The sequence below is a fragment of the Danio aesculapii genome, chromosome 24 (assembly GCF_903798145.1).
Source record: "Danio aesculapii chromosome 24, fDanAes4.1, whole genome shotgun sequence".
Lineage (NCBI taxonomy): Eukaryota > Metazoa > Chordata > Actinopteri > Cypriniformes > Danionidae > Danio > Danio aesculapii.
The window spans coordinates 15077314-15100050 of record NC_079458.1 but is presented as its reverse complement, the minus strand read 5'-3'; the positions used below and the strand labels follow the sequence as shown (position 1 = coordinate 15100050).

General features: G+C 33.2%; 1 protein-coding gene across 2 annotated transcripts in view; it reads right to left on the bottom strand.

The window, feature by feature from the left end:
- Positions 1-22737, bottom strand: part of pld1b (phospholipase D1b) — a 79167-nt gene that overhangs the window by 16953 nt on the left and 39477 nt on the right. For both annotated transcript variants that reach the window (XM_056450121.1, XM_056450122.1), the window contains exons 11-22: positions 18855-18938; positions 16409-16490; positions 16124-16234; positions 12847-13035; positions 11269-11485; positions 7590-7718; positions 7205-7323; positions 6174-6287; positions 5973-6083; positions 4654-4742; positions 4307-4420; positions 1253-1302 (exon numbers count right to left, since the gene is read on the bottom strand). In XM_056450121.1, the coding sequence (XP_056306096.1) occupies positions 1253-1302; positions 4307-4420; positions 4654-4742; positions 5973-6083; positions 6174-6287; positions 7205-7323; positions 7590-7718; positions 11269-11485; positions 12847-13035; positions 16124-16234; positions 16409-16490; positions 18855-18938 (1409 nt within the window). The remainder of the gene's footprint in view (positions 1-1252; positions 1303-4306; positions 4421-4653; positions 4743-5972; positions 6084-6173; positions 6288-7204; positions 7324-7589; positions 7719-11268; positions 11486-12846; positions 13036-16123; positions 16235-16408; positions 16491-18854; positions 18939-22737) is intronic.

Here is a 22737-nt window from a genome sequence, read left to right as displayed (position 1 = left end):
ATAGATTGACCGGTAAATCGAGAGCTTTGCCTTTCGGCTCAGCTCTTTCCTTACCACAACGGACCAGTAAATCGACCGCATTACTGCTGCTGCTGCACCAATCCGCCTGTCAATCAATGTTTCATGGCCCTTTAACAGGTTTAGATCCATCCAAGATCAGAAAATGCTTTAATTGCTTTATAATAAACATTATAGCTCAGACTGGGTAATATTAGATGTTTGTATCAGTAGTTCATATCTATAATTACCTCAATAAATCTGTTTAAAAGGTAGAGCTTTTGCTTTGTGAAAGTTTTAGAAATCAAACAATAGTAAACTACTCTTTTGTTTGTTTGTTTGTTTATTTGTTTATTCCACGTATTTACCATGGATTTACTGTTGTGTCAGTAACTGCACCATGGTTCTGTAGTAGGATTGGAGTATATACACATATCAGTTTTATTATGTTATTAATGTAAATCAGTAATGGAATATAATAACTGTACTGTAACTGATGAGAGGCTTAAGTTACAGCATTTGTGCAACAAACACTTCATCATTTCATATCATTACCTGTTGGAACATGCATGAGCTACAATGTATGTCTCTGTTAACTTTATTTGTCAAGGTAAAAGGCTCCCAAAAGAATTTACTCAATACAACTTTCATAAATATTTATCATTATAAACACTTTACATGAGATATGTGAAATATTCACGTGGCTGACCTGTTTGTCTTATTTTATTTTTACAATAAAAGATTACTTTAATAAAGATTAATGTCTAAAACCCTCCCTTATGAGCCCAAATCTGCCATTAAACCTGAAAGAAATAAGACATATATATCGTATAATAATAATAATAATAATAATAATAATAATAATAATAATAATAATAACTGATATTGACTAATACATATATTTTTATTCATCATATTATTACCATATCAGTCATAATAAAAGCACAACAGACAGATGTAGTGATCTATTATTTTACAGACAGAAAACCTGAAAGGTCTATGGGTAAAAGGTCAGCGCTTCAGGAAATACTCGTTTTCTTGCTCTTGTCAGTTTGAGCCTCTCCTTTAAAGACAGAAATCCGTCAAATAACTCAACAAAGCCACTTTTCTTTAACCACATGGTCTTTGATAGCAACTGCATATTTGACTACAGGAACGTCATAGAAACCTCAGAAAATACCATTTGGTTTGTGTGTATCTTCATTCAGAACTACAGATGACAGATTTCTGGATATTTAAAGGTGTCTGTACTCACTCTCTTTCTTCAGCTGTGAGATTATGGAGCAGTCTCCTCGGATCATGGTCCTGCACAAAGAAAACAGTAGTAAATATGGCATACAAACATCAGGGGAATCATAAAAATGCAAATTCCTCCAAATCAACATTTTATTTCAATGATACAAATGTTAAAGTTTGTTTTAGAATAAGGAATGTGCTGTTCTCTGTACTAGCAAAGCACCAGCCATCACATTTGTGTTATTGTGTGTTCAATTACAACAAATGTAAATACTGTGAATGTTTCCATAAATACATTAAGATTCAGTAAGTAAAACGGATTATGGTAACACTTTAATTTAAGGTGACGCAGTTACACACGTGCCATGAACTTACTATAGTCATTACAATGGATTATGTATAATTACATGTAACTAACCATAAGCCTAACCCATATAGTAAGGACATGTGATTAATATTACTCAGTAGTTAAATGAATAGTTACACTGTAACTACGTGTCCTTAAAATAAATAGTAACCCATATTATTGTTTAACATTGATGAGAAACAGAAACTTAAAGTTAAAGCAAATTTCTTTAACTTTTGATCAATTTAATAGATCATTTGCTTTTAATATTTGTTTTTATGTTTCCTTAAACCTCTTAGAGGCAGTTAATAATTTAAAGATGAAAGGGTTTTTTCAAGCATCAAAACAATAAAAAAAAGTGTAACGTAGCCAATTTAAACATTTTACCATGATTAAGAGAAGATAAGTTTTCCATTTTAATTAGGTGCTATAATATTTTTTATTCATTTTGAATTTTATAAAATGCATGAACATTTTCTCTTGAAATATTTTCATAAATACAGGTCAGAATAAGTCAATTGTGTCGCATAAATATATTTTTATAAATATAAGTCACACTTAATGATAATGTAACACATTTTCAGTCATATTGTGATATTTTTTCATTTATAAAATAAAATAATTTAAATGACTTCAATTACAGCTGACAAAGTACAGTCGCAAATTATTTTTCATTTTAAGGTCATTTAATTACAGTTGATACTTAAATATTGTACATATATTCAACAGTCCTGTCTAAATCAATTCAGAAAAGCAGAAATTGTATGCTTTATACAAATACATTTTGTGTAACAGTTCTATTTTCCACCTTTAACAAGGTTACATTTATCAACACAATTATACATGCTTTTTCTTCTGGAAAAGCCTTATTTTTTTTATTTCGGCTAGAATAAAAGCAGTTTTTAATTTTATAAAAACCATTTTAGGGTCAATATTATTAGCCCCTTTAAGCTATATTTTTTGTATATCATTATACAATAACTTATTTACCTAATTACCCTAACCTGCCTAGTTAACCTTATTAACCTAGTTAAGCCTTTAAATGTCACTTTAAGCTGTATAGACGTGTCTTAGCAAATATCTAGTCAAATATTATTTACAGTCATCATGGCAAAGATTAAATAAATCCGTTTTTAAATATGAGTTAATAAAACTATTATGTGTAGAAATGTGTTGAAAAAATTCTCTCCATTAAACAGAAATTGAGGAAAAAATAAACAGGGGGGGCTAATAATTCAGGAAGGCTAATAATTCCGACTTTAACTGTATATATGTATGTATGTGTGTGTTATTCAGATACATAATATTTATTTTGTATTTTTTTTAGGTGAATGATATTTAGAATATTTAGATTAAAGACTGTATGAGTAGGACATTGGACAACAGAGGTGCGGATCCAAACGCAGGTTTATAACACAGAGTATGGTCAGGCAAGCAACAGTCAACACAGGAGCAAACAGATGTATACGGGCAATCCAGAGTCGTGGTCAATAAGCAGGCAAATGGGCAGTATAGGCAGGAAGCAAGCAACGTAAACAAACAATACAAAGCGAGGGTCAAAACAAGGCAAGAAAATGCATCATAAAGTTGACAATCAGTATAACAAAACTCAGCAACTAGTGTGTGTTTGTCTGTGTGGTTTTTTAAGTCCATGCAGGGGAAAAGTGAGGACGATTTTATAGGGGCCCACGACAACCCCTAACTCCCCCCTTCACTCACTTTCGTCTGCGTCAAACCCCCCCCCAAGGGGCTTCCGGGTCCTATCAAGATCTATCAAACTGTTTGAGGAGACTCATATGGTAATAATAAACGTTTACAAAGCTATGTAATATTTTCGAAAATCACGATCGCAATATATATACCCATGCTTAATATCCAATGGCCAGAAAGTGATTAATTTTTTATAAATTGTTAAAATTTTGGTATTTGTGATGCAGCAAGTCCAGAGACCTATGTACACACCATTAATTTATATAAAATTCCCTTTAATGTTTTATAGGACTAAAAAGTGGCCATAAATGAATATTTTCTCAATTCAAATGAGTAGCAGCTTGGACCTGGAAACAGAATTTCTTATCAAGCGGATATACATTATTTCTTAAACATTATATTATTCCAAACTACTAAAATGTCAATAAAAGTCACTTTTCTAAACTGTAGAGTGGAATTTTTTGACATAAAAAGTCGACAAAGCAGAGATCAAGCTCCTATAATGCAATTTAAAACTGTAAATAAACACTTGTGAATCACAAAATACGGAAACTGTTCATTAACAATTTTTTTTACAGTGTAGATTTATTAATACAGTTAAAACCCTATAACTTTGACTCAAATTTAAAGAATTTAAAGGATTAAAAGAGTTTAATTTTATTGAATTTCTATGTGTTGAGATTTCTATGTATTTTATAGTATTGACTCAAGTAATTAGATTTCTTATTGATTAACTAAATACTATTTAGTATTTAGAAAAGTAACTGAAAAGTAACTGAAATACAATTAATTATGTACTTAGTAACTAATGACTTTTTCAAAGTAACTTCCCCAACACTGTTAAGAGTCAACATGGGCATCTCGTCATTAATCTGAATTCATATTTAACCAGAGAGTTGAAGCAACCCATTGAATTTTTTTACTATGGATGTCAATGGACAAATGAAAAAACTTGAGGGAGAGTAAATGCAGAGTACTCATTAATTTTGTGACAAACTATCCATTATTTCACATTACCTGTAATTGAAGTGCATGACAGCCTGTATGGCGCTGCCTCCTCCAGTGTTAATATCACCCTCAAACCCAGGCAGCAGCGGCGTCACCACATACACACGGTACTTTTTACCATCTCTGCCAACCACACACACAAAACACACAATTACACATTCATATAGTAGACATTTGTGCAAATATGACCTTACACAATCCATCCATCCATTCATTAATGTTTAACTACTTCTTTTTGTCTTAAAACAAACTCTTGTCTCAATGTCCTATTGATTTACAAGCGCTACGTTAAAGAATCTGTATATCAGAGGTGTGTGGATTTTACAAAAGATAATTATTAAGAGGCAGAAAATCACCGGTATGCTTTTATGATCCTCTTGGCAATGGCATCTCCGATTCTATTGTGAACGACTTTGCCGTCTGCGCAGCTTATGAAGAACTGATTCTGAAAGAGAAATCAAATATTAGCCCACTGAAAGGCTGCTACACAACATTATTATTAATATACAGTTGAAAGCAAACTTATTAGCCCTCCTGTGATTTTTTATTTATTTTTTCAAATATTTCCCCAATTATGTTTAACAGAGCAATTTTTCCATAGTATTTCCTATAATATTTTTTCTTCTGGTGAAAGTCTTATTTGTTTTATTTCTGCAGTTTTATAAAAGCAGTTTTTAATTTTTTAGAAAACATTTTAAGGTCAATATTATTAGCCCCTTTATGCACAATTTTTTTCGACTGTCTACAGAACAAACCATCATTATACAATGATTTGCCTAATTACCCTAACTCACTTAGTTAACTGAATTACCCTAACTCACTTAGTTAACTGAATTAACCTAGTTAAGCCTTTAAAATGTCACTTTAAGCTGAATACTATTATCTTGAAAAATATCTAGTAAAATATATATGTATATATATATGTATGTATACATATATATATATGTATACATATGTGTATATGTATGAATTTTTAAAAGTTTTTTAAAGTTTTGTTTATATGTATATGTATATATATATACACACACATATATATATATATATATATATATATATATATATATATATATATATATATATATATATATATATATATATATAGGTAATTATGCATGTGCATATTGATATGTGTATGTATGTAATAATATATGTTTTTTCTGTTCAATTATTGTTCTGTATTGTAAAAAATTTACTTTACAAAAATAAAAGTAAAAAAAATGCTACATATAACCTAGAATTACTTAAACTAATCAATATATAACAATGAAAGTGGAATTGTGTTCACAAAATAAAACTAAACTAAAACTAACAAAACCCTTAATAAAACGAGCTAAAACTACACTGAAATTTATGGCAAATTTAAAAATATTATTGAATTAAAAACAAATTTAAAAATGCTATATATAACCTAAAACTACAGTAGTCAACATTTGAAGTAGATCAAAACCTTTCAACAAAGTTGTCCTAAAACTATTGAACAACACCCATTCTTGTCATGGGACAATTACTAACTACTGTTTAATAACCTTGCCAGTCATCAATTATTCCTTACATATTTCTAATTACCCTGCAGATATAAAAAAAACGGTCTCTGTGTTTAGTATCCAATACAACAACAGTGAGTCTATTAGATGAAAGCAATATAAACAAAGATATAAGAGGGAAAATTACAGACCTCTATGTAGATATAGTGTTGGCTGTGTTCAACTGCATTGACATAAGCAGTGTGAATCGACTCCTCGTGGTATTTTATACCCGCTGACCAATCTGAGGCAGATCGCAAAACCTAAGCAAAGAGAGAGGTGATATTTTGAAAGCTGAATGTGGTATTAGTTTGATCCTATGAGAATATATTGATGTTTCGATGTGTTTGTACCTGGACATTGGTCTGTGTGCAGCCAGGGACATGATACTTGATATCATTCGCAGTAGTGTGAGATTTAGGAAGGAGGTACGGGTACGACAGAGACCTGTATTTGGGCTTCATTATCTGAAACATAGTGGCAATGCAAAAATGAAAATGCTGTACATTCAAAATAAGATTTAGGATTTTTGTCAACAACACAGGGGTTGACATAATATGTTTTTGGGTTATAATTGATCTGAAACAAATTACAATTTAATTAAGCAAGTGGCTATGATTAAATACTAATACTCATAACACATCCGGGATCTGGAAGATATATTAAAAATGCACAAGCTTTAACAAGTGAATAAAACTTGGAAAATGTGTTCAAAATAAAATTCATTTTAGTCTTTTCCCCAACAAAACATTCACAAAATATTCTCTCAAAAACTCTCAAAAAGATTTTCTCAAAGACTCTCAAAAAATCCTCTCAAAATATTCTCTCAAAAACATTTTCAAAATATTTTCTCAAACTCTCAAAAGAATTCTCAAAAAATTCTCTCAAAAACTCTAAAAATTCTCTCAGAATATTCTCTCAAAAACTCAAAAAATTCTCTCAGAATATTCTCTCAAAAACTCAAAAAATTCTCTCAGAATATTCTCTCAAAAACTCTCAAAAAACTCTCAAAAGATATTCTCTCTTTTGTGTGATTCATCCAAACTGTTCAAAGAATTTCACAATTATGTAAATACATGAAAAAACATGGTAATATTAATACTGATGAGATGTTTTTTATAATAACAATAAATATCACAATAACAAATTAATGCCAGATCTGAACCTAATAAAGAACTGTAAATAGATTTTAATAGAGGTTAATAGACCAAGTGCAATATCTGTATTATAAAATTGATTTATCATACTGCAGGAACAATAAAAATACCATAGAAGGCAAAAGAATGTCAGTGTATAAAAGTGTAAAAAATAATGCACATTTTCCTTTAACATTCATAGATAAAAAAAGTATTGAGAAACGAGAGATTGTTTAATATTAAGTGACCTTTGTGAAATTCCAGCGCTGAATGAAGTGGCGCGCAACATCTCTGGCTGCTCGCCCATGAACCACAGAAGCAATGTCATGCCAAGGCATTCTGGGAGTTATGTGCCGATCAATAAAATCTGCAAAAAAAAATTATATTTCAGAAAACAAAATCACACATTGAACCAATTTAAATGTAAAAAAAACATATTTAAATGGGTTTTTAAAATGCTAAAATTCTGAAATTATATATTTTTTGCAAACTGCATTTGTAATTATATTAACTAATAAAATAAACATTCAATATAATTTAGTTCTATCTATTATATTGTATTTATCTATTATATTTATTTTATTTGAAAAAACAAAAAACAAAACTAATTTTATTTTAAATATAATGATTCACCATCAAAAGGTTTATCCAGCTGGATCCAGTCCTTATGCACAAAGTTGCAGTAATCTTTGCCATGCCAGAACCGCGTGTTTCCCATCAGGCCAATCACATCTGCATGCAAATCCTGTGTTGCTTCAGACTCTGTAGATGAGAACACATACAATAATGATAATAATAAAAAAACAACAGCAAAAGGCACAAAATCAGTACAAAAATCACACATCAAACCAACAAAACACACCCAAAACACGTTTCATGGAACATCCCTTTAGGAAAACGTCCATGTTTTCATGCCTTTTTGTAACCTGCTGATTCATTCTAAACTAAAAATCACATGCCTGAGCGCTGAATATTCAATGTCTTACTCATCTTGAGTAGTCTGCCAGAATACAATACATTGAATCACAGCAAACCACACAGTGTTTTGACTCAGAGCAGTTTGAAAGGTTGCCTCTTCAACAGGAATGATAATTGCACTCTCATAAAAATGTTAATCGCAACATAACCAGGATCAGGATCAGAATTTTCCACACAGAAAAGTCCACACTTGAAACATCTCACCCAAGCCTGATTCTTACTCACCACTGGGACACAAGCAGGAGGGCATGGAGACCCTCAGCTCAATCCACTTAAGAGGGATCAAGTTTTGGTGGCTGCAAATACTGTTTGAATAACCTGAAGAAAAGGGGAATCTTTAAAACCTGGACAACCCTCTAAAAAGCATGGCAGGGATAATTATGGATATAAAAATATGGATTCTAGACTAAATTACTAATGAGCAAGTAGCCATTATATGGTCAAAAAATATAGAAGCAAAATGAGGACCGAGAGAATCAGACCAACTGCAACAATTAGTAATTAAAGACATTTCATGTTTGGATAGAAAAAAAAGTAAGATGATCAACTGATGTTCTGTTTTGTTGATGTTCTCCAATAATCCAAGAAATCTATCAAGACCAGTCTCATGATGATAGACAAAAGCATACTGAATTTTTACTGAACTGTGTGATGATGACCCCCTTGGATAGAGTTGATAATGTTTTGTTAAGTTAAAATAAATACTGTACATTTTTTTCACCGCAAATGCACTTTTCACCTTATTTGTGGTGAGTGGGTTTAAGGTTTTGTAAAAAAAATGGCATTTTACCAAACCATTAAAAATGTTCAAAAACAAAAATTAGTCAACATGGTAAAATTGGACATCGGTTGACTCTGATGCTTTGAATTTAAAGCCCTGGACAAACCAAGCCGACATCAAAAATCTGTTTGTCAACTGTGTCTGGAACAAAAAGCTGTGCATGAACGCACCAAACAGATGACATCAAACTGAAACCAGAATGGATGAGTCGTTCCATACCTGCAGATGGCAGTAGTTTGTATTCCACAAAAGAAAACCAGACCTAGTGCTGCACACCATAAACACAGCACGATTCAGATAGGATTTTTACAGTACTTCTCTCAATGCAGAGAGCTTAACTCATGCAATTATGTCTGACAATTAATACTGTTTGCAAATATTTAAGAAATGCAATGAAATGAAATCCTCTTGACTTGCGTTATTTGCTTAGTTTTGTCATTTCAGTTTTTGTTCTCGCACCCTGCTTCATAGCTGAACAGCCAATCAGAGTACTCTCTTTTCACAGACGGCCAATTCTACATAGCGAATTGGGCAAACTCCACCCAACAGGAGCCCGAAGCAAGGCAACGTGTGAAACACACCATATAAACTGGTATGACAGATGCTCAACGATGACCCCACACTGCCCAAAGACCAACAGCTTAGTGTGTGTTTGGCCAAACAAACATGGCCATCCTAATACCTTTTGACCACAAGGTGGCACTGAAAAACTGCAGGAACCCTGAGATCACTGATGTGACTCTTTTCGAATTGCAGAAACAAACTAGAAACAAGTTCAATACAAACCCGAAACAAACTCAATAAAAACATGATACAAACATAATACAAACTTAATACAAACTCAATGAAAAGTTAAAGTAACCTCGAAACAAACTCAAAACAAACCTGATACAGACGCTAAACAAACCCGAAACAAACTCAATAAAAACTAGATACAAACTTAATACAAACTCAATGAAAACTCAAAGTAACCTCGAAACAAACTCAAAACAAACCTGATACAGACGCTAAACAAACCCGAAACAAACTCGATAAAAACTTGATATAAACTTGAAGCAAACTCAAAACAAACTTGATACAAACTCGAAACAAACTCGATACAAACTTGAAACAAACTTGAAGCAAACTCAAAACAAACTTGATACAAACTCGAAACAAACTCGATACAAACTTGAAACAAACTTGAAGCAAACTCAAAACAAACTCGAAGCAAATTTGAAACAAACTCGATACAAACTCAAGCAAACTCAATGCAAACTCAATGCAAATTCAAAACAAACTCGAAGCAAACTTGATACAAATTCGAAACATACCCGAAATAAACTTGATACAACCTTGATACAAACTCGATACAAACTCGATACAACCTTGATACAAACTCGAAACTCAAAGCAAACTCAATGCAAATTCAGATACAAACTCGAAACTCAAAGCAAACTCAATGAAAATTCAAAAACAAACTCGAAGCAAACTTGAAACAAACTCGATACAACCTTGATACAAACTCGATACAAACTCGAAACTCAAAACAAAGTCAATGGAAATTCAAAAACAAACTCGATACAAATTTGAAGCAAACCCAAAACAAACTCTATACAAACTCGATACAACCTCGATACGAACTCGAAACAAACTCAGTACAAACTCTATAGAAACTCAATACAAACTCAATACAAACTCGAAGCAAACTCGAAACAAACTCAATACAAACTCTATAGAAACTCAATACAAACTCGAAGCAAACTGGAAACAAACTCGATACAAACTTAATACAAACTCAATACAAACTCTATAGAAACTGAATACAAACTCGAAGCAAACTCGAAACAAACTCGAAACAAAAAGTCATTTTGGCTGGATTTTGTTCAAAATTATAGAATTTTAGCTAGTTCTTTGATTTAGTTTGAAGTACACTGGGGTCTTGAGTGGGGTCACTAGTGTTTTGAAGATATAGCCTAGCTTAGCCACTTTGCTGAAATTCAAAGAATATGTTTGTGAGTTATTCAAAAACATTCGGACTAAATCTTTTTAGTGGTATTATCTGTCCAGAAAATTCAAAATGTCACTAACATAAACATAAGAGCAAATTCTGAACACTTGGTGGCGGCAGAGAGGTTAAGTTAGAGACTTCAAAACAGCTGAGATCCCATTCTATCTGTGTAGCAAGAATTTCACAACTTTCTACCGTATGGTTCTCTGTAATGCCAAAAACTTGATAGCGGAAGAACAACAATAACAACAACAACAACACTAGTAATTACAATACGTGCCTACGCACCTTTGGTATTTGACAGCTCTCGTTTATAACAACACATCCTAAATGTCACCTTGAATTTAGTCAGTAATATTTTCACAGCCCTTCCCTAAAATCTTAATGATTCATGTATTCCAGCGCTGATGTTAAACAGTAAAGGATTGCATAAGACGGTCAGTCATGTGAAAGCACTGTCAGTGGGCATTATAAAAGCAGTCGTGTTGTGTGATAACAGCTGAATGTGGGAGTGTGGGTCAGTATTGGGGATGGTTCCAGAGACGGAGGCGTACAGTACTCACTTTCTTCAGAGCTCTCCACACTGCTCACGCTGTCTCCAGAAGCCAGCCTGTGTTTCTGCAGATGCCTGCGGATGCTGAAGCGGGTTTTCTTGGCCTTCCCATGTCCTTTTAGTTTTGGTTGGTCTGCGGTGTCTGCAGGCACATTTCTGCCATTAGCGAGTGCCGCACTGGGCCCGTTTGATGGAGCAGCCATAGCAGAAAAGGCTTCAGAGGCATTCTGTGACAGAGGGGATTACATGATTATATATATTATACATTCTTAATATGGGACTTTCAATATGACTTTGTTATTGTTAGCTAACAAGAAATTAAGTCAAAAAGACAAGACATACTGTTTTGATGTAAAATATTTTATTATGTATATTTATATTAATTTAAAGGCTTAACTAGGCTAATTAGGTTAACATGGGCTAATTAGGCAAGCCATTAGACAACAGTGGCATGTTTTTTAGAAAAAAAAGTAAGTAAAGTTATTAGGAATGCAAGGAATAGGAATAGGAATAGGAAATACTGGGAAAAATGTCCATATATATATATATATATATATATATATATATATATATATATATATATATATATATATATATATATATATATATATATATATATATATATATATATATATATATATATATATATATATATATATATATATATATATATATATATATATATATATATATATATATACACACTTATACATACACACATATGTGTGTGTATATATTAGAAGCTTCTGCTGTTCTGACATCAGCTGCAGATGTGTATGAATGGCAAAAGTAGTTCCTAATACAAAAGGGTTTTTAGACTCTCCGTGTTTGATTTTCTCTTTTATAAACACGATCATGTCATCGAACTGTTGTATAAACGCAATATCACATTCGTAGCTGTGTATATATAATATATAATAGTATATAAATATTTTTTTTATTAAAAACTTTTTTTAAACGACAATTGCTTATTTTGACCTGCACTAAAATACTAATAATACTAAATTTATCATATTGTATTATATATTGTATGGAAAAAACTTCCAATGCTCAATTCAATGCTGTATTGCACTTCTACGGACCCTTTTCACTCGTTTAACGGTCATCATTAGGATGTTATATCCAAGTTATAATATTTTGATAAAAAACTATGAACCATGAAACTATAAGATTTATATGCATTTATGCATGTATTATATCATCTTTGCATCAAATTACAAAAAACGAATTACCGCAAGGCATTTGTAATGCAGTGTCTTAATGCAGTGAATTTGAGGTTATGCTCTCCTCTGACTGCCGTTATCAGTCCTTTTTCTGAATGTCTTAATAACACCATCAAAAAGTTTTTCTTTTATTATTTCAGCACAAAAAAAACACATTTTTTACTCTACAATTTAATGTGCTCTTAGTTTACCCAACTATGATGGCTTCATCCACTGAAAAATCAGGCATGTGAAAAGGGTCTATTGTTCTGATGCTTAAAACCCCATTTTAATTTAAATTCTTGTGAACAGTTTCTTGACAGTACAGCAACATTAATACAATAGTATCAATATCATAAAACATAAGAATACAAGCTCTTCCAAACCTCTGCAGACACAGGAAGAGTCCTGGTGACACTTCCTATATCAGTCAAGCGATGCTCTCTATCATCCCAGCGCCCATAGGCCAAATCAATGCCTCCCACAAATGCCACCGACTGATCAATGACCACAATCTTCTCATGGTGAGCCCACAGGTACACAGAAGATGACACGTGATCTGGATGCCTCATTACCTGAGATTAAAAAATAAAAATAAAGAACGAGTTCAAGTCTTTCCTTCTTTAAAGATTTAAAGATCACCAAATCAATTCTATTGTGAGAAATCTCCAATTAAACAACAATGACTGGAAATATTGTTGCCGTTAGTGACAGAATAACCGTATTGGTAAAGTCATGATGACCAGATGATCCATAACAGTGACTTTTAGAAAACAATGACTCACTCAGAGCTGAAATTGAGTGGAGTAGGTCTCACTTTATGTAAAAAAAAAGGGAAATACCACCTTGCTGATCATATTTGTATCATATCATATCATGTCATATCATCTCATCTCATCTCATCTCATATCATATCATATCATATCATATCATATCATATCATATCATATCATATCATATCATATCATATCATATCATATCATATATCATATCATATATCATATCACATCACTTCATATCATCTCATATCATATCACATCATATCATATCATATCATATCATATCATATCATATCATATCATATCATATCATATCATATCATATCATATCATATCATATCACATCACTTCATATCATCTCATATCACATCACTTCGTATCATATCATATCATATCATATCATATCATATCATATCATATCATATCATATCATATCATATCATATCATATCATATCATATCAAATCATATCATATCATATCATATCATATCATATCATATCATATCATATCATATCATATCATATCATATCATATCATATCATATGAGAATGTGTAATTAAGGACACGTTTAGAATAGAGATTTGTTTTAAGAAGCCTTTAAATTCATTCTAAAAAACATTTAAATAGTATATATAAATATTGGTTATTGTAAGCATATGAATTAACTATAAGGGAAACTTTAAGTGAATTTGGAAACATTAATAAACATATGTGTTTTACTTCTACTCTTCATCAAACAGGTAGAAATATTCTCAAGACATTGTTTTATCATTTATGTTAATCATACAGCATCAAACTGGAACCAATTTATATGAAATACAACATTTTGTTTTACTAATTAACGTCCTTGATTTTCTAAAATATGATTCATTTCAATGACTCTTCCACACCAAGAAATTATGATTTTAAAATCCTGTTTTCTTTTTTGTCCTCTTGCAACAACTTTTTCCCCAATACATAATAACATTTCAAAACTGTGCAGCACAAGTATTTTACCCATCAAATATGCATCGATTATAAGTAATGGTGTTGTTGATTAATTATTTTTCTATTTGGACAAAATTGTAATAAAAATGACCTTACTTCATTATATTTTCCAAAGCATAACTGTTCAAATTAAATTAAGTAAGAGCCACTATCAAGGTAAGAGTATCAAGGAAAGAGACAGTCTACAGTTTCTTCAATTGACGTGGGCAGAGAGAGACTCCAGTTAACGATTTCTCTGATTCAAATGATCTGGATGCAGCAAATATCCAGTAAATGATTCATTATGATAAATTTAAGCGCCTGATTCAAACAGCAATAAAAGAAATTCCTATTCTTGAGGGCCTGTGGTTGATGGTACAAAATTTTACTCATGAAGGATTTGGGCATTAACTGAATTGATCGTTTTGAATGATTTCAAGAGTTCAAACTTAGATATTGTTTGACAACTGTTAGCAGGTTTGGAATGCTGTCTCGGGAGAGATCCCTGATCTCGGAGATGGTTAAGGCCAAGGCTCCTGCCTGGTCCATAGAGCATGTGAGGGGAGTATGAGATCAGGTGGTTCTCGAGAGCTCCCCATGGTAGAGGAGGAGAGGAGAAGGGGTGGATGAGGGGTTTCTTTGGAAAATGAAAAGGAGAGAGTTGTTCTAGCTAGGCTACTTATATTGAGTTAGGATTAATCTGATTGTCTAACTAATGAATGTAGATGGGTGGCCAGTTGCAGTCAATCATATCACGTGCTCCTCTCGAAATTAGTTTGTGAAACTTCATTTATTGAATCATGAGTTATTGAGTTTTATTTTTTTTATGTTTACATATAATGTCTGCCCTATTCACAACTCCCTAACTTTTCTGATTTTAATTGTAACGCAATAATGTGCAAACTTTAAAACAATAAATATTTTTAAAAAAGCTAAACAAATAAACTTTTGAATTAGTTATTGTCCTATTGAATTGTTAATTGAGTCATATTTTCAGTTCTTTGTTCACCAATGTTATGGGTGTTTCCCAGTACTGGGTTGCAGCTGATAGGGCATGCGCTGCGTAAAACATATGCCGGAATAGTTGGCGGTTCATTCTGCTGTGGTGACCCCTGATAAATAAGGGAATAAGCCGAAGGAAGATGAATAAATGAATGTTTACCAATGTTGTTAATTAGTATGCTCAGCCTGTTCATATTTTTTTCGGTTTCCCAGCATTCATCAACATGGAACTGATGGTTTCATATAGAACCAGTAACAGCCATGGAATATTTTCATTCTGGTGGCACGGTGGCTCAGTGTTTAGCACTGCCACCTCACAGCAAGCAGGTCACTGGTTCGAGTCCTAGATGGGTCAGAAGGCATTTCTGTGTGGAGTTTGCATGTTCTACCCGTATTCGCGTGGGTTTCCTCCAGGTTCTCCAGTTTCCCCCAGAATCCAAAAACATGCACTATAGGTGAAAGATGAATTGGATGAACTAAATTGGCCATAGAGCATGAGCGAATGTGATAAATTGGAAATTGGGGGTGTTTCCCGGCACTGGGTTGTGGCTGGAAGGGCGTCCGCTGCATAATACATATGCTGCAATAGTTGGCAGTTCATTCTGCTGTGGTGACACCTGATAAATAAGGGACTGTGCTGAAGAAAAATGAATGAATGAATAAATTAATATTTTCATTCCAGAAAACATTCTATGTAGAGGGAAAATGTACTAAAGCCTATGCAAAAAATAGTTCTTTGATGAACATTTCAGCAAAAAAAGAGTACTTATACAAGTGATTCACTGTGAAAAAAAAAACCTTTTTTTCCTTGCTTCTTCCTGACATCTGTTTTTTAGATATGTTTTTAGATCTGTTTTCTATTTAAAGATTTGACAATCTAATGTGGATAAACTGATTAATTTATTTTGTCCTCACCTTAATGTTGGGGTGAAGCTGAAGTAGTGTTCGCTTGCTGTATTCGCTGTTTATGCCAAGAGCCAGTTCCACCTCCTTATACAACATCACGAAGATCCTCACCCCTTTTTGCTGCAAGAACAAACAGTTCTTCATAATCCACAAGTCAATATTAATATATTACCAAGAACACTCTCCCCCCTATTGGGAGTGTAAATTATCACTGGAGATCAGTGAACGGGACGGTTTTATAGTCAGTGTAGATAGATTGCTGTCTGACCGCAGCTCTGAGTTGCTTGAACTCACCGCTTGGCGTTTGAGGATGGAGTCGAGTCTCCAGCGATTGCCTTCTACAACGGGCCTCTTGAGGAAGATTTCAGGACTCAGCCTGGATTAACACACACACACACACAGAGCGACCTCATCAGCAGGGAAAGCATTTGTAACATCAAATATACATAAACGTCTAGTCTAACATCTCAGCTGTCACCTACATGAACTCAAAAGCATAGAGCGAGAAAGAAACACACACACATTTTGGTTTTGGTGGTTTATGAGGACTCTCCATAGACGCAATGTATTTTATACTTTAAAAATCTCCTTATTACAGTTGAAATCAAAATTATTAGCATTCCTGTGATTTGTTTTTAAATATTTCCCCCATGATGTTTAACAGAGCAAGGAAATTTTCACAGTATTTCCTATAATATTTTTTCTTCTGGAGACAGTCTTATTTATTTTATTTCGGCTAGAATAAAAGCAGTTATTAATTTGTTTAAAACCATTTTAAAGTCAATAATATTAGCCCCGTTAAGCAATATTTTTTTGATTGTCTACAGAACATGTCATATCCATGTCATTACACAAATTTGTGTCCATGTAAATCACCAAAACCAGTATACACACACACACACACACACACACACGCACACACACACGCACACACACACACACACACACACAGAGGAATGTCACAGTCGCAGGATGACTGAGTGATGCTGTAACACTGCACCGGGACTCTGTCTGATGAAGGTAACAGATCCGTTTGGCCATCGCTCCCAGCTGGAGGTGCCCTCTGAGAGGCCGACTACAAAGTATACAAATGTCTTTCTTTCCCTTTCTTGCTTTCTTCCAACTTCTTTTGGAGTTTTTTCTCAGTTTATGGGCAGTTTCACCCAGTTCAATTGTTTTGACTGGACAAATCAATGCATTTCTTGCATTTGAGTTGTTGCATTTGTGAAAAGCAACAACACACTTTTACAATATATATATTTTTAATTTTTTATGCTTTGCTGTCATACTGAGGTTAGTGGGAATGAAGAATTATAAATATGATAAAGGAACACGATTTTTTTAAATCACAATACATCAATTCAATTCAAGTGTATTTCTACAGTCTTTTTCACAATAATACTTATTAAATAATATTATAACAACAAAAAATATAATAAATAAACAATAGAAATAATATAAAAATCAATAATAAAAATATTGTAATTTTTATTGGAGTAAAAACTACTTGATTTGTAATTTACTCAAGTATTAAATCAATAAATCAATTAACAAATAAATGATCATTTTTTCATATTTTATATTTTCATTTAGATTAACTTGATGTCCTAAGAAATATTTATATATATATATATATATATATATATATAAATATTATATATATATATAATTGTAGAACTATTAGCCCCCCTTTGAATTTTTTTTTCTTTTTTAAATATTTCCCAAATGATGTTTAACAGAGCAAGGAAATTTTCATAGTATGTCTGATAATATTCTTTTTCTTCTGGTGAAAGTCTTAGTTGTTTTATTTCGGCTAGAATAAAAGCAGTTTTTAATTTTGAAAAAAACATTTTAGGGTCAAAATTATTAGCCCCTTTAACTATATATTTTTCCATCAACAGAACAAACCATCCTTATACAATAACTTGCCTAATTACCCTAACCTGCCTAGTAAACCTAATTAACCTAGTTAACCTAATTGACCTTCTAAGCTGTATAGAATGTGTGTCTTGATATCTAGTAAAATATTATTTACTGTCATCATGGCAAAGATAAAAGAAATCAGTTATTAGAAATTAGATATTATAAAAATTATGTTTAGAAATGTGTTGAATTTTTTTTCTTATACTGTATATATTTTATATATATATATATATATATATATATATATATATATATATATATATATACACACTACTGACAGAAACGTATACTAACCAAAATTCTAATTAAATAGAAAATATAACAATAAAACTTCAATGCACTCTTGATGCTAAATCAACACTGGATGAACATAGCTTAAATAATAATCACTTTTTACTACAGAGATTTTCTAGCTTATCCCATTCCTTCTAAAAATATAATTCATTTTAAATACAATAAACTGCATATTTACTGTCTTTCCAGATTTTTATTGGTGCTCTGCATGTTGCCGATAATCACCCCATCAACAGTGAAATTTCACTGATGTAAAACAATAGATATGCTTGGATTAACTGCAGTTTTGCAGTGGGATGCCAGGTTAGGACATGTCCAGTGTGATCTCTGTGGTTTTCTTTTTCCAAGAAACCCTCCAAAAAACAAACACACACCATTAACCAGAACTGGGCAGGATATTGATTATTCTAGAATGTAGGGGACGTTTTAATGTTGAAATATTAACCAATGGAGTCATGTGTCCTGTATAATAATTCTACCCTGAATCAATAGTAACTCAAGAAGTTTTTATATCCAAACATACCACCAGTCAGTGATGAAGATCTCCTCCTCAGCCTCTTCAAGCGCATTCGCCACATCCTCCATGTACTGCTTTCCATTCACATACCTGAAACACACACACGCATATACACACACAGTCAAACAAGCCTGATGCTCCAAGCTTGGACTCTAAAAGGGGTCATGACATGGATTTTATTTGTTATTTTAACTGGTTTGATCCCAATTTGTTCCTTGCTATCTGAGCGCATGCATTTTGCTCCTCAGACCACTTTAAGACTCCTTTGAAATGATCTTGGTTAAATTAAGCCCTATATTTTGGTCATAATAGCGATAGGTGAGAAACAGCCAGAACTGCACTGCAATTAAAATGTGAAAGGGTCAGATTTTAAGTACTGGGTCCTTTAAAGCTTGTCAGCAAATGTCCAGTGTTTTGATTGGCTGATGTCATTGCATAGAAACCACCATCAATGCCCACTCGCTACTGCACAGTGATGTACTGATGCATTTTCACAGCATTATCTATTTAAAACCTGTCATCTACAGACAAAACATTGTGAAATCATTAACATGCATATTCATATTTAATCTTTAACAAATAAAATAACATTTGTCGGCTACAAATATGCCTTGTTTACAAAACACTGTGCAGTCAAACACTTGCATTAAAGCATGTCATCCTTCACTAAAAGCCAGTGGGTGGGGTTCAAGCTCTGGAGTTGATTAGTTGATTATTCATTATGCAAATGAATGCCCAACTGTGACATCAAACGCCATCTCGTTGGTAAATATGTCATTTTTACATCTTAATGAAAAAAATGCGCTCCTTGTTATAAACAAAGCACATAAGACTTTAAAATTGCAGGAAGATTTAATAGAACAAAGACTTCTTATATGTCAGAAGATCAATGCAATTTTTATTTTACATGTCATGACCCCTTTAATTGATGTAAAGCCACATAAAACAAAACAAAAATACGATGAATATGCCGAGATCAGTGGCTAATCTGCCGGATTCAGCTGAGGTGAAGTGACGGCGACCAGCGAGACCTAGCTGTCACTCAAGTGGCCACGCCCTTAATTATGCAAACTTAATATAACCTAAAATAAAGAAAATGGATAAGTTATAAAAAAATTCACCCCCCTCACAGTTGTCATGGGGGGTAATAATAGCTATATGAACCAAAATCGTTCTTTGTACCAGGCTGTAAACAACTTTTTTTCTGTTGTAAAGTTGGCCATTCTAACAGTGGGCTCAATTGCCACTTGCTCTATTATGGAGCCAGGACTAGCGGAATTTTGATGAATTGCAGTTTCAGTTACTTCCGTATTGGCTTCCCGAGAGAGAGCGGGAGGTTGCCGCTTGGTCATGACCCCCTTTAATTGATGAGATGTGCTCCAACATTAGGCACATTCCATGTCATGACCCCCTTTAATTGATCAGATGTGCTCCAACATTAGGCACATTACATGTCATGACCCCTTTAATTGATCAGGTGTGCTCCAACATTAAGCACATTACATGTCATGACCCCCTTTAATTGATCAGATGTGCTCCAACATTAGGCATATTACATGTCATGACCCCCTTTAATTGATCAGATGTGCTCCAACATTAGGCACATTACATGTCATGACCCCCTTTAATTGATCAGATGTGCTCCAACATTAAGCACATTACATGTCATGACCCCCTTTAATTGATCAGATGTGCTCCAACATTAGGCACATTACATGTCATGACACCTTTAATTGATCAGATGTGCGCCAACATTAAGCACATTCAAATCAAGACTGAAAACACATCTGGTTAGCTTTGCCTTTACTGAATGAGCACTGTGCTACGTCCAACAGTTCGCACTATTGTGTCTTTCTTTTCTTTTTCATTCTTTTATAACCTTTTTTAACACATTTAAATCTGTTATTAATAATTTTAATTTTAATTTTTTTAAATCTGCTATATAAATAAACTTGCCTTAATTACATGATTTCTATTATTCAAGGAACAACATGCACACTAATAGAGCTTAATGCTGCAACAATGAGCAGCAAATCATCCACTCAGAGCAGTAGTGAAGGCTCTGTTCTTGATTTGATCTCGCTCCTCCAGTGGGTCAAAAGAGGATTGAGTCTATGGTTACACTTTCCCTCTCATTCTCTCAGGTTACTCCTGTGAAACAGGCTTCACCCGAAGACCCGGTGGCAGACAAATTAAGCTCTTGCATGTTTATCAGCTTGGGGAAACTTCTGAGAGCTGCTTCTGCTTTGGGCTGCATTGTTGATTTTTCTAGACTGTTCTGAAATCAACTGAACATTTAGTTAATTACGAAACAAATAACTATATATATCACTAATATAATATAATACAGGGTGGGCCGTTTATATGGATACACCTTAATAAAATGTGAATGGTTGGTGATATTAACGTCCTGTTTGTGGCACGTTATATATATGTGAGGGGGCTCATGAAAGAATAAAGTTACGTTAAAACCAAGCACACCATTGTTTTTCTTGTGAAATTCCCAAATAAGTTTGATGTGTCACATCACCCTCTTCCTATTGAAAAAACAAAAGTTGGATCCAAGATGGCGACTTCAAAATGGCCACCATGGTCACCACCCATCTTGAAAAGTTTGCCCCTCACATATACTAATGTGCCAGAAAAAGAACGCTAATATCACCAACCATTCCCATTTTATTAAGGTGTATCCATATTAATGGCCCACCGTGTACAATATAATCAGAAATATGATTTAACTTTATATCATATAGTTATCATATTTCATTTTAATTTAAAAGTAAAGTTTACATTTTGACTAGTAAATCTATATGTTTTAAAAATCATAATACATATTATATAAAAATATATATTAGGGGTGTCAAAATAAATTGTACCATGCACCATGATGTAGACGCAGACAATGCGGTATCGATTCAGTAATAGATCCGAACAGATCATTTTGTACTCGCATCATTTTGTCTTATAATCATCATGTTGTGGTTAAATACTATGGCAAATGTCGGCGCCAATAGCCTAGTGGTTAGTGCGTTAACATATAACACCCAGGTGTTTGTGGCGACCTGAGTTTGATTCCCAGCACGAGGTCCTTTGCCGATCCTTCCCCTATCTCTGCTCCCCACACTTTCCTGTCTGTAAATCTTCACTGTCCTATCAATAAAGGTGAAAACCCCTAAATAATAATTCTAAAAAAAAAGAATACTATGTCAAATGAGGCAAGGGCGAGTAATTAAAACACTCCATCTACTTAAAAACAGACAACTGTGCACTATTCACTGCTTGTGAGTTTGCTGGAACAGTCTTTCTCTGACACTGAAGGTACGGCAGAACCCCTATTTCACTGCTATATGGAGAAAATGAAAGCTGTAAAACTCCATCACTCTCTCTCTCTCCCTCTTTTACTTTGGACCTCTGAATTGCTGGCATGTTGGCAAGTAAATTGTTCTCCCCTTTCAGCTGTTACAACAATACTTGTGGATTCAGTCACCAGCGTGTCTATCAGCTGTGATAACCGTGCATTATGCGCATAGACTGTAACCACGGCCGTTCCTCTCGTCACTCATCAATGAACAGAGCTGACAGTTTTAGAGCCAATCGCAGCCTTCTGTTGAGTGTGTGACCACAATGACCAATCACACCTATGAGAACTTGCTCGACAATGCTCAAAAAGTAAGGGGGATTAATATTTACATTAGTTTATTTGCTATTAATGCTCCTGCAGTCCTCTGTGCATGTACTTGAGTTTTGTTTGAAACGGTCAAAAAGAGCAGGTAAAATTTAAGGTACAGTTTATATCTCTGACTGTGTATTAAAGGACATAAATATAAATATGTTTGTAAATTTTAATACAAGATTTCTTGTGTTGTGAAGAAAAAATATAACTGTGTAT